Source organism: Myxocyprinus asiaticus, chromosome 43 (genome assembly GCF_019703515.2).
Source record: "Myxocyprinus asiaticus isolate MX2 ecotype Aquarium Trade chromosome 43, UBuf_Myxa_2, whole genome shotgun sequence".
Lineage (NCBI taxonomy): Eukaryota > Metazoa > Chordata > Actinopteri > Cypriniformes > Catostomidae > Myxocyprinus > Myxocyprinus asiaticus.
The window spans coordinates 1,523,604-1,537,623 of NC_059386.1; the positions used below are offsets into that span (position 1 = coordinate 1,523,604).

A 14,020-nucleotide genomic window follows, 5' to 3' on the forward strand; every position below is an offset into this window, starting at 1 on the left:
CAGTAAGCAGCTTCTGTGTGCGTACTGTTTTTGAACGTGTCATCAGATGCATCCAGTGTGCGAACCCCTTTAATTTACTCTGCCGCACATACTTTACCAAAGTTGTTGAGAAATATGTCTGAAGAGACAAAGACTATTGTGCAATGAGCAGCCCTATTTATATCTGAAAAAACTCTAATATATATCAATACTCATTGAGGAAAATGTCTGATTATCGATGCGTGAAAAAGGCAACAATCCCAAGCCTAAAATCTATAGTATGAATGAAAACATTCTACTAAATGTAAAATAGTGCTGAACTTTATAAGAAAATGAACATGCCCCATGCTGATTATTTTGTAACAGATTTGACATTGTGCTTTTACTGGTGAAACTTCAGTGAAGTATTTTCACACTGGTACCTTCTTCAAAGCTTTTGCCATCTGAAATTAATACAAATATTAGTGAAAATATTACAGGTCAAATGTGTTTCTTCAGCAGTAACATAAAACACTGCCTTACAAAGCCAAATAACCACTGTATGCTTCATCACTACTGACAATATTTATTTTTATTGTCATTTGAAATCTATGAATGATGTAAGAAAGGGAGAAAGAAAATCCGATTTATATTTCAGATCTCAGATTTCAGCGCTCAACATTAAGTATTGTCAAGTGCTTGGTCAGTGGTCATTGCTCATGAACTCTACCGTATATTGAGCTTGTGATTTGTGTGTAACGAGATAATAATACAGTATATTGACAAATGCTGTCCAATTCACAAACAAATCACACATTTTTGTGGTGCTGTCAAACCCATTTAAAGACCTTGTTGCACTATATGCCAATGGTGTAAGTCCAAAAATGGAAAACACTTATTTGTGTTGTTTTCCAAATTTAAAGTGCCTATAACTCCATAAGTTATGAGTGTAACGATTCACTCATCTCATGATTAGGTTTGGCTCACAATTCTTAAAACTAAGCCTGAATGAAGAAAAGGTAAGACTGAAAGTTTTTTATTATCATTATCACTTTATTTAAAGACATATGCAAAACAGTTTCTTTCCTTTATAATTTAGCTAAAAATGCTGTTCTCAAAATGATGTACTGGGATTAAAATCAGCCCAGAACAGGGCAATGGTGACACCAAATGAAAATATTAGCCAATAATTCTGCATACTGAAAATACAGAATTATGTTAGATATGTACACTATATGGACAAAAGTATTGGGACACCTACACATTATATCCTACAGGAGTTTTTATGACATCCCATTCTAAATCCATAAGCATTAATATCGAGTTGGTCCTTTGCAGCTATAACAGCTTCCACTCTTCTGGGAAGGCTTTCTACAAGATTTGAGTGTGTCCGTTGGAATTTTTGCCCATTCTTCCAGAAGAGCATTTGTGAGGTCAGACACTGATGTTGGACGAGAGGGCCTGGCTCACAATCTCCGTTCTAGTTCATCTCAAAGGTGTTCGATAGAGTTGAGGTCAGGGCTCTGTGCAAGCCAGTCAAGTTCTTCCACACCAAACTCATCCAACCATGCCTTTATGGAGTCATATTTACAGTCATGCTGGAACAGAAAAGGGCCTTCCCCAAACTGTTTCCACAAAGTTGGAAGCATAGAATTTTCCAAAATGTCTTGGTAAGCTGAGGCATTAACATTTCCCTTCAGTGGAACTAAGGGGCCTAGACCAACCCCAGAAAAACAACCCCATAGCATTATCCCTCCTCCACCAAACTTTACAGTTGGCACAATGCAGTCAGGCAGGAAACATTCTCCTGGCATTTGCCAAACCCAGACTCGTCCATCAGACTGCCAGATAGAGAAGCGTGATTCGTCACTCCACAGAACACGTTTCAACTGCTCCAGAATCCAGTGGCGGCGTGCTTTACACCACTCCATCCGATGCTTGGCATCGTGCTTGGTGATGTAAGGCTTGCATACAGCTGCTCGACCATGGAAACCCATGTCATGAAGCTCCCGGCGCACAGTTTTTGTGCTGATGTTAATGCCAGAGGAGGTTTGGAACTCTGCAGTTATTGAGTCAGCAGTGCGTTGGTGACTTTTACGCACTATGCGCCTCAGCACTCGGCGACCCAGCTCTGTAACTTTACGTGGTCTGCCACTTCGTGGCTGAGTTGCTGTGGTTCCTAAACGCTTCTACTTTGCAATAATACCACTTACAGTTGATCATGGAATATCTAGGAGGGAAGAAATTTCCCAAACTGACTTGTTGCAACGGTGGCATCCTATTATAGTACCACGCTCGAATTCAGTGAGCTCTTTAGAACGACCCATTCTTTCACAAATGTTTGTAAAGGCAGACTGCATGGCTAGGTGCTTGATTTTATACACCTTTGGCCATGGGACTGAAACACCTGAATTCAGTGATTAAGAGGTGTGGCCCAATACTTTTGTCCATATAGTGTATGTTGCTTACACACTGTCACTGATTACAAACATTTAAAATATTTTAAATTAAAATTGTATTTTTCTAAAATAATATTGATTGCATGATTACATCTAAATATTCTTTAAAAATATATATTTATTGGAAGTGGATGCTTGTTCAGTTGAATAATAATAATTTACTGATGGAATCCAGTCAGACATGACATTTGACATTAGGATCATATTCCCCGATAGCATTATTATACATAATATTCAGCGTTATAATGGTAGATTAATATGGTAAATGATTCAATCCCTCATGCAGAAAAGATGCAACTCTCTCATGCTCCTCGTTTCATTATCCGCAGTATCAGCCGAACTCATCATACAACACCTGTGGCTGCTAGTCTGCAATTGTATTTTAGAGCTCTTTGTGTGCAATAAAGCGATTTCTATTTGTATGCACGTGTTACGTAGGCTTAGGCGGTTGGATAGAACAGATGCTAAAATTAAGAAAAAATACACATCTACAAAACTCGCATCTAAAGAACGCATCAATAGGGGTCCAAATTCTGTGTTTGGACTGATTTTCTTATCTTGCTTTTTCTGCCCTAAAAGTCTCTGGGTTTCAGAGAAATTTACTCATTGAGAGCCAAATTTCTTTGGGTTTTAACCACATAAAGCAGTGGTGGATTTAGGCATGGGCGACATGGGCAGTTGCCCCCCCGGTCTACAACTTTGGGGGTGTGTTGAAGCGGGTTTCGCCCAAAACGCCATACAAATTTCCCTTTTACCCCAGTACTTTATGAAGAATAGTCTTTCGTTAGTTTTTTAGTAGTATTTGAATCACTTTTATATTAAAATATCTTTATCGTGATATATATCAACCCAAATTTTTATATTGTGTCATATCATATAAAATCAACAAATATTGTAATACAAAGTTTTGCTTGTATCGTCCACCCATACTAGTACCTATTGTCAGGTAAACACAGAATCTGCACCAACAAAACTGATTTTGAAACCCACCAATTAAAGTTGTACACATCTTATCCTTTGCGTATTTAATACATGTTTTAGCTAATTTGCTTTCATCTGTCAATAAGGGTGTATTATTGTTAGATCTGTTAACCTGGTTTAAATCCATTCCAAAGAATTCCACAGATTCCCATTAACATCAGTGGAGAAAATGTGAAAGTCTCATGACGTTTTTTTTCTTCTAAAAAAATATCATGAACTTTTTTTTTTTTTTTGATTGTTTTTTGCCCTGACGCTCAACAGATGGCAGTGTTACGCTGTACTGCCCTACATGTTGTGATTTCAGTAAAGTCATGCTGTAAATATTGGAATATATGCACAATAAGGACAGACTCTTCACTTTTAAAACTGCCTCATTGAGCCTCAATATTAAATGAATAAAGTTTTCATGGTCATACATCTGCACCTGTGTTCAACACTCTGAATATATGCTCTTGATATTTAGATAAGATTTGATCTAACACCCTTTCTTTAATCAGGCTCATTCCATCAGTCCTGTGTCTCTTGATTAGTTTAATGTATAGCTCTTCTGCACACTCTGTCCATGATGCCACAGCAAATGTTTGTCTGTATTATACTGCAGTGGCTGATGGCTCTGAAATCAAACAGATTGGACTCACATTTCTCAGATGATGTCATAGTTGTAACAACAGGAGATCTTTTGATTTGTCTGAGCTGTTTCTCGTGTAGTTTTCATTTAGGTATTTCTTAAAAAGCAACACAGTGGACAAAGCCGTCTGTGTAAATGTGTATATGGCTGAAGCAGAAGTGTTTTAATGTGGACAAATTTAAACAGGCTTTTACTGTGCAAACTGTTCTAACGGCTAAAGCACAGCACACTGTCAGGACACTAATTAAAGTACCACCCCTAAAAAACATTTATGAAAAAATCTAGATAAACTAGTTTGTTGTTGGCCGACATGTTGACAAATCCACCATCTATCCAACTATTCCTCATTTAATTTCTGTGTTGGGCCTCATGTTCTCAGATAGGAGACAAAGGCAGGCCTACATACAGTCATAAAGCCTGATTGCAGCCTGTAGGAACACTCAAAGCCTGATAACACAAATGGCATTTGTCAAACAAAGGGAGTCCAAAACAGACTACAGATCCCTTCAAGCCTTGCTCACTTTACATCTATGTGTGAAATTCTGAAGGATCTAACTCTCAACTCCAATTGGATAAAACGCACGACAGAACACGTCCCTCAACCATAACATCATCTAAGAATATAAAACCTCTGAGATCCTTCTAAGCCTTGTTTCCAGCGACAGTATGAGCTGCGTCTAATTGCAGCCCTGCTGCACCCAGGTGTAGCCTCATTGCCTAAGGAAGTAACATACGTATCTGAACTTTGACCATACAATCTCCATCTCACTGGACGAGCTGAGATTTCTCCATGTTCCAACGAGCACGCTAACGGATCTGAAGGAGACCACTGAGCAATCTGCGTCTCACCCTTTTGTCTGCAGAAGTGAAGAAAGAAGATTTATCTTCCTTCTTCAACCAAGTCGACTTTGCTGATTTCTCCGCCAACCCGCCGAGAATCAGCCACCATACCGCCCGCCGACAGAGCGAGGAAACGGCCTCCCGTCATCTCCCTAGCTTCGAGCATGTGAGGAGGCAGGCGAGGAATGAGGCTCTAAATGCAGCTTTTAATGGAAACCAAAGATAAACAAAATACTCAGAATAAAATGAAACAAAACATGGGAAACCAGGCACAGAACGTGACAACACATGTGAAGACTGACAAAGAAACCAGGGGAAACAAGGGCTTAAATACAAATGGGCAAACAAGGAAACGAGGAACACCTGGGGAAAACAATCAGGGGAAAACCAATCATGAAAAGAAACTACAAAGGACTACAAAATTAACAGGAAACAGGAACGGGGAACTAAACAAGAATTTCAAAATAAAAGTCTAAGCAAAAACACAGGGAATACGTGACAGAGCCCCCCTTTTAAGGAGCGGATTCCAGACGCTCCAAAAACAAAACAAAACAAAACAAAAAAACCAAATTGTCCATGGGGTGTGGGGGAAAACAGGTAGTTCAGAGGGGCTCAAGGGGATCAGAGGAACAAGGCAAAATCAGGAAGGCTTGGAACCAAGGCGGAGCTGGAGGGATGGAGAGCCAGGGTGACGCTGCAGGCTCGGAGGACCAAGTAGACCAGAGCAGATCAGGTGGGTGGCCAGGAGACCAAGGAAACCAGAGCAGATCAGGCGGATGGCCAGGAGACCAAGGAAACCAGAGCAGATCAGGTGGAGGGCCAGGAGACCAGGGAGACCAGAGCAGATCAGGCGGATGGCCAGGAGACCAGAGCAGATTAGGCGGATGGCCAGGAGACCAAGGAGACCAGAGCAGATCAGGCGGATGGCCAGGAGACCAGAGCAGATCAGGCGGATGGCCAGGAGACCAGAGCAGATCAGGCGGATGGCCAGGAGACCAGAGCAGATCAGGCGGACGGCCAGGAGACCAGAGCAGATCAGAGCAGATCAGGCGGATGGTCAGGAGACCAAGGAGACCAGAGCAGATCAGGTGGACGGCCAGGAAACCAGGGAGACCTCAAGGTGGGGACTGGGTCAGGAGGCCTGGGAGGTGGCCGCAGGACAGGGACAGGGTCAGGCGGTGGAGCCGCTGTAGGAGTCGTCTCTGGGAGAGTGGGCGGAGCCACAGGAGGAACAGTCTCTGGGGGAGCGGGCAGAGTCGTGGCAGGCTCGAGGGGTGAAGCTGTGGAAGGCGGAGCCGTGGCAGGCTCGAGGGGTGAAGCCGTGGAAGGCGGAGTCATGGCAGGCTCGAGATAAAGAGTCCTAGATGAAAGGGAAATGACCTCTGTGGTCGCGAACATGGGAAGAGACTCGGGAAGGACCTCCGTGGTCGTGGGCATGGGCAGAGACTCGGGAACAACCTCCGTGGTTGTGTTCATGGGATGAGACTTGGGAACGACCTCCATGGTCGAGAACATGGGCAGAAACTGGGAGACTATCTCTGTGGTCGTGGGCATGGGCGGAGACTCGGGAACGACCTCTGTGGTCGTGGGCATGGGCGGAGACTTGGGAACAGAAACTTTTCTTCTCCTTCTCCTCCTCCGGATGGCTGAAGTTGACAGCGCTGGCTCTGGGACGGACGAGGCTGGCAACGCAGGCTCTGGGATGGATGAGGCTTCTAGCTTGTTGGCCGTGGCTGGCGTGGGTGTACGCTCGTTGGCCGTGGCAGACGTGGGCATTGGCTTGTTGGCCGTGGCAGGCGTGGGCGCAGACAATTTGAGGTAGGGTCTTCATGGACCTACGCACCGACATCAGTGACAGATCATACAACTTCGAGACAGGGGCCGTGGAAGGCTTCGAGACAGGTTCCGTGGAAGGCTTCGAGAAGGGAGCCGAAGACAAAGGTTTTGGCCCGGGGTTCCCACCATAATCCACTGTAGAATGGGAACCGCAAAGTTCCAGAGCCTTCTCCACATATTCGCTGAGCGTCCAGTGAGTATCAGCCGGAGGCATCAGTTCCCTCAGTGCACTATTCAGACCGACCCGGAAGAAAACCACCAGAGAGCGGTCTGGATAGCGCACTTCATTTGCCAGCTCTAAAAACTCACGGACATGATCCTCAACTGGACGGTCCCCTTGTTGAAGGAGTAGAATTCTGACAGCTGCTAGATCCATTCCTTGGTCAGTCTTTCTGTGAGGAGGCAGGTGAGGAATGAGGATCTAAATGCAGCTTTTAATGGAAACCAAAGATAAACAAAGCACTCTGAATAAAACGTAACAAAACACGGGAAACCAGGCACAGAATGTGAAGACTGACAAAGAAACCAGGGGAAACAAGGGCTTAAATACAAATGGGCAAACAAGTAAACGAGGAACACCTGGGGAAAACAATCAGGGGAAAACCAATCATGAAAAGAAACTACAAAGGACTACAAAATTAACAGGAACAGGGAACTAAACAAGAATTTCAAAATACAAGTCTAAGCAAAACACAGGGAATACATGACAGAGCAACCAAGTTAGAGTCATACAACAGATGAACACACACTCTACCTGCATCCTTACATGACTCAAGTAAGAGGTTTACGTCTGGGATGAGATAGATTATTATAGTGTGTTATTCTTGTGTAACAAGGTTGTTGTTTGTACAGTTTACAGACCGCTGAGTCCGCTCATTGCTGCTAATAATCCTCAAGGTATTTCTGTAACTTACTGTTACCACAAATGAGATTTGCTGTGTTGTCGTCTAACCACGTTGGGCTGTTTGTGCATTTCCGTCATCGTGGGTGAGACCGGCACACTGAGTTTAAAGAACCAACGTCTCTGAGTAATAAAACTAACGTTTGCCGTCTTTCCCACGATTGCTAAACCGGCTTCGGTTGTTCTCTCTCTCATACTAACTGCACACACACACACACACGACCCCTCACAAACATACCCGCACATACATTTGGTGAACAGATAACTTGACGATAGAGCCCAGCTTTGTCCCTAAGTTATCGTACCAGCGGAGACGCGTTAAACGGGCAGACGCCATTAACCAGTCTCTCCGCCCACATTCGTGGCCACATTCTCTGGCCGGAAACCTCGCATGATGTACTCTCCATGAGAGCCAAGACCGCCATTTTGTGCCCTCCTTCTCTCCTTACACACACACACACACACATATGCCCACCTCTCATGTATTATAGGCTTATTTGTTACCATATCTAATCATGTTACTGTTTAGTTTGTAGTTGGAAGTCGGAAGTTTATTGACTGCATTGTATTGATTATTAATTGATATTACTGCATAAATAAACTTTGTTATATTTCAAAGAGAAGTGTTTTGGTATTGTTATGCATGCACCTGTGCCAAGGGCTGGCAGGGGATGTCAGTGCTCGGATTCAAGCCTTCGTTGTTTTCCTTTGAATGTCGATGTTCTCCGGACGTCGACTTTCCTATGAGAACAATCCTATAATGAGAATGTTATACTTTGATTAAAATGGATGTCATTCACGAACATCCAGCGTTTTCTTCTCGTCAAGCGCTCATCTAATATCTTCCACTGAAGCGTGTATTCTATCAGCCAGAATCAAAATCTTCAGGATCAGGATCAAAAGTTCCTCTGATTCACAAATCATGACGGTCAGTCCGTGACAATCCAAGTAGGCGATCCAGGCTGTTTAAACTGTCAGGAGATTCTTGTGAGCGCAACTGTAAGGTAAAAGCGCTTCGCGTGTGCTATGCGTAAATGTCTTATTCACTATCACTGTATGTACAATTGATTTGATTCTGAATTTTTGAGTAAATGCGATTGTTAATGCGCACATGCCATCCATGGTTGCTGGACTACTGTGTGTACTGTTATTTCCTTCTTCATAATATATGAAAAATTTCTTCATGGGCAAATTAATTATTAAAATTTGATGACTAAACAGAAATCTGAAGAAACTGCTGTCGATCATTTAAAATATAATCTTATTTTTTTAGATTCTTTGTAAAAAAAAGTTTTGTGTGAAATTGAGTAAATATAGTGCTAAATAAGAGTTGTTATTATTATTATTATTATAGCAATTTTGTGTTTAGGTTATTTACTATATTAAATTGTGTGATGTATCGGCCTATCGATACATTGAGCTTTCCCATGCAAAAAATTACTGTTGTGGTACCATCCTTTGTATTGCTAAGGTTAATTTCATTGCTAACATTTTATGCATCTTAAACACACAAATATTTTCACACTTTTTACATAATTAGCAAAATAACAGCTTGATTCGGAATGACGCTGGGTATAAATCTTCTGCTCACAAGTGATATTTCCCTTGATTGTTTTTCTTTATTTTGTCTCATTTCATCTCAAGCATGCCCTTCACTAGTACTTTTGTCTGCTCTTCTTTTGAAAAAACGTATTTGGGGAAAATTGTTTGGTGTGATCGTAATTTTTGAAAAATGTAAAGAAATCACAAAAAACATTGAAATGGTTTGTTTATTTTAACTTTGTTCAGATGATCATAGTTTTAAAAATGTAATATTTTATATTTTCATAATGAATTTTCATAGTTTACTATTGAAAGTCTGATTCTGGGACAAGACTAAAACAGTCAACCTTTTACACAAGTAAAAGGCTTTTGAAATGACCAAAAATAAATGATGAAGGCCTGTTAGTCTGAAATAGTCTGTTTTAATGTGAACTTCATTTAACAAAAAGAAAAAAGTTGAAATCTGGTACATCAAAAGAGCTTGAAGTTGAAGAAACACACATACCATAGTAGTGAATGATCACCATATTTACTGTATGTAAAGGTGAAGTTTGTTTTTTCTGCACACTAGTGTGTCGCCAAATAGAATTGCAAAAATAATGACAGTTTTTAAACAGGTTTTCTGAACATGCCCCCCATCTGGATATTCAATGAGAAAAAAATAAGGGCAGGACTTTATTTATGGGCAATTGATCAAGTCATTAATCGGCAAGTCATAATATTTTGATATTTTGAACATGCTTTAAGAAATGAAATAGTTGACTTTAAAGACTGACACTGGCTCTCTTGTGTTGTGCAGCAGTGATGTGGGGCTGAAGGACGTGCTGTCAGACTGGGACTTGGACATGGACTCAGAGGAATGTCTTAAAGACACAGATGTTCTTCACAATGGCAGCCGCAGCGATCAGGAATCCGCCCGACGCCTAGCCAGACGCCTCTACCACCTGGAGGGCTTCCGCCGCTCGGACGTTGCCAAACATCTGGGCAAGAAGTGAGTATTCAGCCATAAATTCATTTCCTTGAGCCTTTGTTTCAAACCTGTTACACACACCTACCTGAGAGAAATCTGAAAACACTTGCCTTTAACTTTGTATCTGATCTTGAAGAGCAGTTAAACCAGATTAAACTCTCATATGTCTTCATTTTTTTCATTGTCTTCTCGTCAACCGACACCACACTCGCACGAAAACCAGGCTTCAGTCACGCAAGTGGGCTTTTCAGATGAAAAGCTTACTTAGCTGAACGTGAGATTAATCTCATTAAATTCGCTTTGGCAGCCCGAAATTGCATTTGCAGGAAAAACCTGACGATTCATTTGTTCTTTGCCCCTCTTTATTTATTTTTTTCAAGTGTTGTTTAGGGGCCTGTAAATCTTATATTGCTGATACTACAATAACACACCGCTGTGGAAAAAATGTACATTTGTAAAAAGAAAATGCAGTTGTAGTTTTTAAATGTGTTTAGGCTACTATTTTTTTTCTAACAAATACTATGTACAGTTGAAGTCAGAAGTTTACATGCACCTTAGCCAAATAGATTTAAACTCAATTCCTGACATTTAATCGTAGAAAACATTCCCTGTCTTAGGTCAGTTAGGATCACTACTTTATTTTAAGAATGTGAAATGTCAGAATAATAGTAGAGAGAATTATTTCTTTCAGCTTTTATTTCTTTCATCACATTCCCAGTGGGTCAGAAGTTTACATACACTTTCTTAGTATTAGGTAGCATTGCCTTTAAATTATTTAACTTGGGTCAAACTTTTTGGGTAGCCTTCCACAAGCTTCTCACAATAAGTTGCTGGAATTTTGTCCCATTCCTCCAGACAGAACTGGTGTAACTGAGTCAGGTTTGAAGGCCTCCTTGCTCACACACGCTTTTTCAGTTCTGCCCACAAATTTTCTATCGGATTGAGGTCAGGGCTTTGTGATGGCCACTCCAATACCTTGACTTTGATGTCCTTAAGTCACTTTTTCCACAACTTTGGAGGTATGCTTGGGGTCAGTGACCATTTGGAAGACCCATTTGTTTTGAGATGGTGCTTCAATATATCCACATAATTTTCCTTCCTCATGATGCCAGCTATTTTGTGAAGTGCACCAATCCCTCCTGCAGCAAAGCACCCCCACAACATAATGCTGCCACCCCCATGCTTCACGGTTGGGATGGTGTTCTTCGGCTTGCAAGCCTCACCCTTTTTCCTCCAAACATAATGATGGTCATTATAACCAAACAGTTCCATTTTTTTGTTTCATCAGACCAGAGGAAATTTCTCCAGAAATGTAAGATCTTTGTCCCCATATGCACTTGCAAATTGTAGTCTGACTTTTTTAAGGTGGTTTTGGAGCAGTGGCTTCTTCCTTGCTGAGCAGCCTTTCAGGTTATGTCGATATAGGACTCGTTTTACTGTGGATATAGATACTTGTCTACCTGTTTCCTCCAGCATCTTCACAATGTCCTTTGCTGTTGTTCAGGGATTGATTTGCACTTTGCGCACCAAAATACATTCATCTCTAGGAGACAGAATGCATCTCCTTCCCGAGCGGTATGATGGCTGCGTGGTCCCATGGTGGTTATATTTGCATACTATTGTTTGTACAGATGAACGTTGTACCTTCAGGTGTTTGAAAATTGCTCCCAAGGATGAACCAGACTTGTGGAGGTGCACAATTTTTTTTTTCTGAGGTCTTGGCTGATTTCTTTTGATTTTCCCATGATGCCAAGCAAAGAGGCACTGAGTTTGAAGGTAGGTCTTAAAATACATCCACAGGTACACCAAGCTTATCAGAAGCTAATTGCTGGAATTTTCCAAGCTGTTTAAAGGCCCAGTTAACTTAGTGAATGTAAACTTCTGACCCACTGGAATTGTGATATAGTCAATTAAAAGTGAACAAATCTGTCTGTAAGCAATTGTTGGAAAGATTACTACTGTCATGCACAAAGTAGATGTCCTAAACGACTTGCTAAAACTATAGTTTGCTAATATGGAATCTGTGGAGTGGTTAAATGGATTTTAATGACTTCAACCTAAGTGTATGTAAACTTCTGACTTCAACTGTCAGTGTGCGTGTGTGTGTGTGTGTGTGTGTGTGTGTGTGTATAATAAATATATATTACACTATATGGCCAAAAGTTTGTGGACATCAAATCAAATCAAATCAAATCACTTTATTGTCACACAGCCATATACACAAGTGCAATGGTGTGTGAAATTCTTGGGTGCAGTTCCGATCAACATAGCAGTCGTGACAGTGATGAGACATATACCAATTTACAATAACATCAAATTAACACAACGCAATTTAAACATCTGTTATACATAATTACACTCAACTTAAAACATCAAATTAACACAACACAATTTAAACATCTGTTATACACATAATTACACTCAACAATATACAAATAATAACATACACTGTACAGTATACAATATGCTGTTTTTGTTTTTTTTGTTTTTTACTATATAGATACTAAATGTACAGTATTGTACTGTATTGACATTCAGGCTGTCGGTTGATAGTCAGTTGTTAAGAGAGACATAATATAATAACAGTAATATAATTTATGACAGTCCGGTGTGAGATAAAAGAGTAATAAAGTGCAGGGCTGATGTATTTTGATCGTGGGAGATCAAGAGTTCAGAAGTCTGATTGCTTGGGGGAAGAAGCTATCATGGAGTCGGCTGGTGCGGGTCCTGATGCTGCGATACCGCCTACCTGATGGTAGCAGTGAGAACAGCCCATGGCTCGGGTGGCTGGAGTCTCTGATGATCCTCCGAGCTTTTTTCACACACCGCCTTGTATATATTTCCTGGAGGGAGGGAAGCTCACCTCCGATGATGTGTCTGGCAGTTCGCACCACCCTTTGCAGTGCTTTGCGGTTGTGGGCGGTGCTATTGCTGTACCAGGCGGAGATACAGCCAGTCAGGATGCTCTCCACAGTGCAGGTGTAGAACCGTGTGAGGATGTGGCGGTTCATTCCAAACTTCCTCAGCCGTCTCAGGAAGAAGAGGCGCTGATGAGCCTTCTTCACAATGACTTCAGTGTGGACGGACCATGTGAGTTCCTCAGTGATGTGGACACCCAGGAACTTGAAGCTGCTGACTCTCTCCACTGGTGCTCCATTGATGGTGATTGGACTGTGTTCTCTGTCTTTTCTTCTGAAGTCCACCACAAGCTCCTTTGTCTTACTGACGTTGAGGGAGAGGTTGTGCTCCTGACACCAGTGTGTCAGAGTGTGCACCTCCTCTCTGTAGGCTGTTTCATCATTGTCAGTGATCAGACCTACCACCGTCGTGTCATCAGCAAACTTAATGATGGCATTGGAGTTATGTGTTGCCACACAGTCATGTGTGTACAGGGAATACAGTAGTGGGCTGAGAACACAGCCCTGCGGGGCTCCAGTGTTGAGGGTCAGTGATGAGGAGATGTTGCTGCCTATTCTAACCACCTGGCGTCTGCTTGACAGGAAGTCCAGGATCCAGCTGCACAGCGAGCTGTTTAAGCCCAGAGCCCGGAGTTTCTCATCTAGCTTGGAGGGCACTATGGTGTTGAATGCTGAGCTGTAGTCTACAAACAACATTCTCACATAAGTGTTCTTTTTTTCCAGGTGGGAGAGAGCAGTGTGTATTGTAGATGCAATGGCATCATCAGTGGAACGGTTGTTGCGGTATGCAAACTGCAGCGGGTCAAGATTGAGTGGTAATACAGAGCAGATGTAATCTCTGATTAGTCTCTCAAAACATTTGCTGATGATGGGGGTCAGAGCAACAGGACGCCAGTCATTTAAACAAGTTATTTTCGATTGTTTTGGAACAGGCACAATGGTGGATGTTTTAAAGCATGTGGGGACTACAGACAAAGAGAGGGAAAG

General features: G+C 41.8%; 1 protein-coding gene across 8 annotated transcripts in view; it reads left to right on the forward strand.

Annotated features, from left to right (window-relative positions):
• LOC127433365 (PH and SEC7 domain-containing protein 3-like) overlaps positions 1 to 14,020 on the forward strand; it is a 204,532-nt gene that overhangs the window by 101,900 nt on the left and 88,612 nt on the right. For 7 of the 8 annotated variants that reach the window (XM_051685198.1, XM_051685202.1, XM_051685201.1 and 4 more), the window contains one exon: positions 9,945 to 10,136. In XM_051685198.1, the coding sequence (XP_051541158.1) occupies positions 9,945 to 10,136 (192 nt within the window). The remainder of the gene's footprint in view (positions 1 to 9,944; positions 10,137 to 14,020) is intronic. The other variant, XM_051685199.1, reaches the window with a different exon arrangement.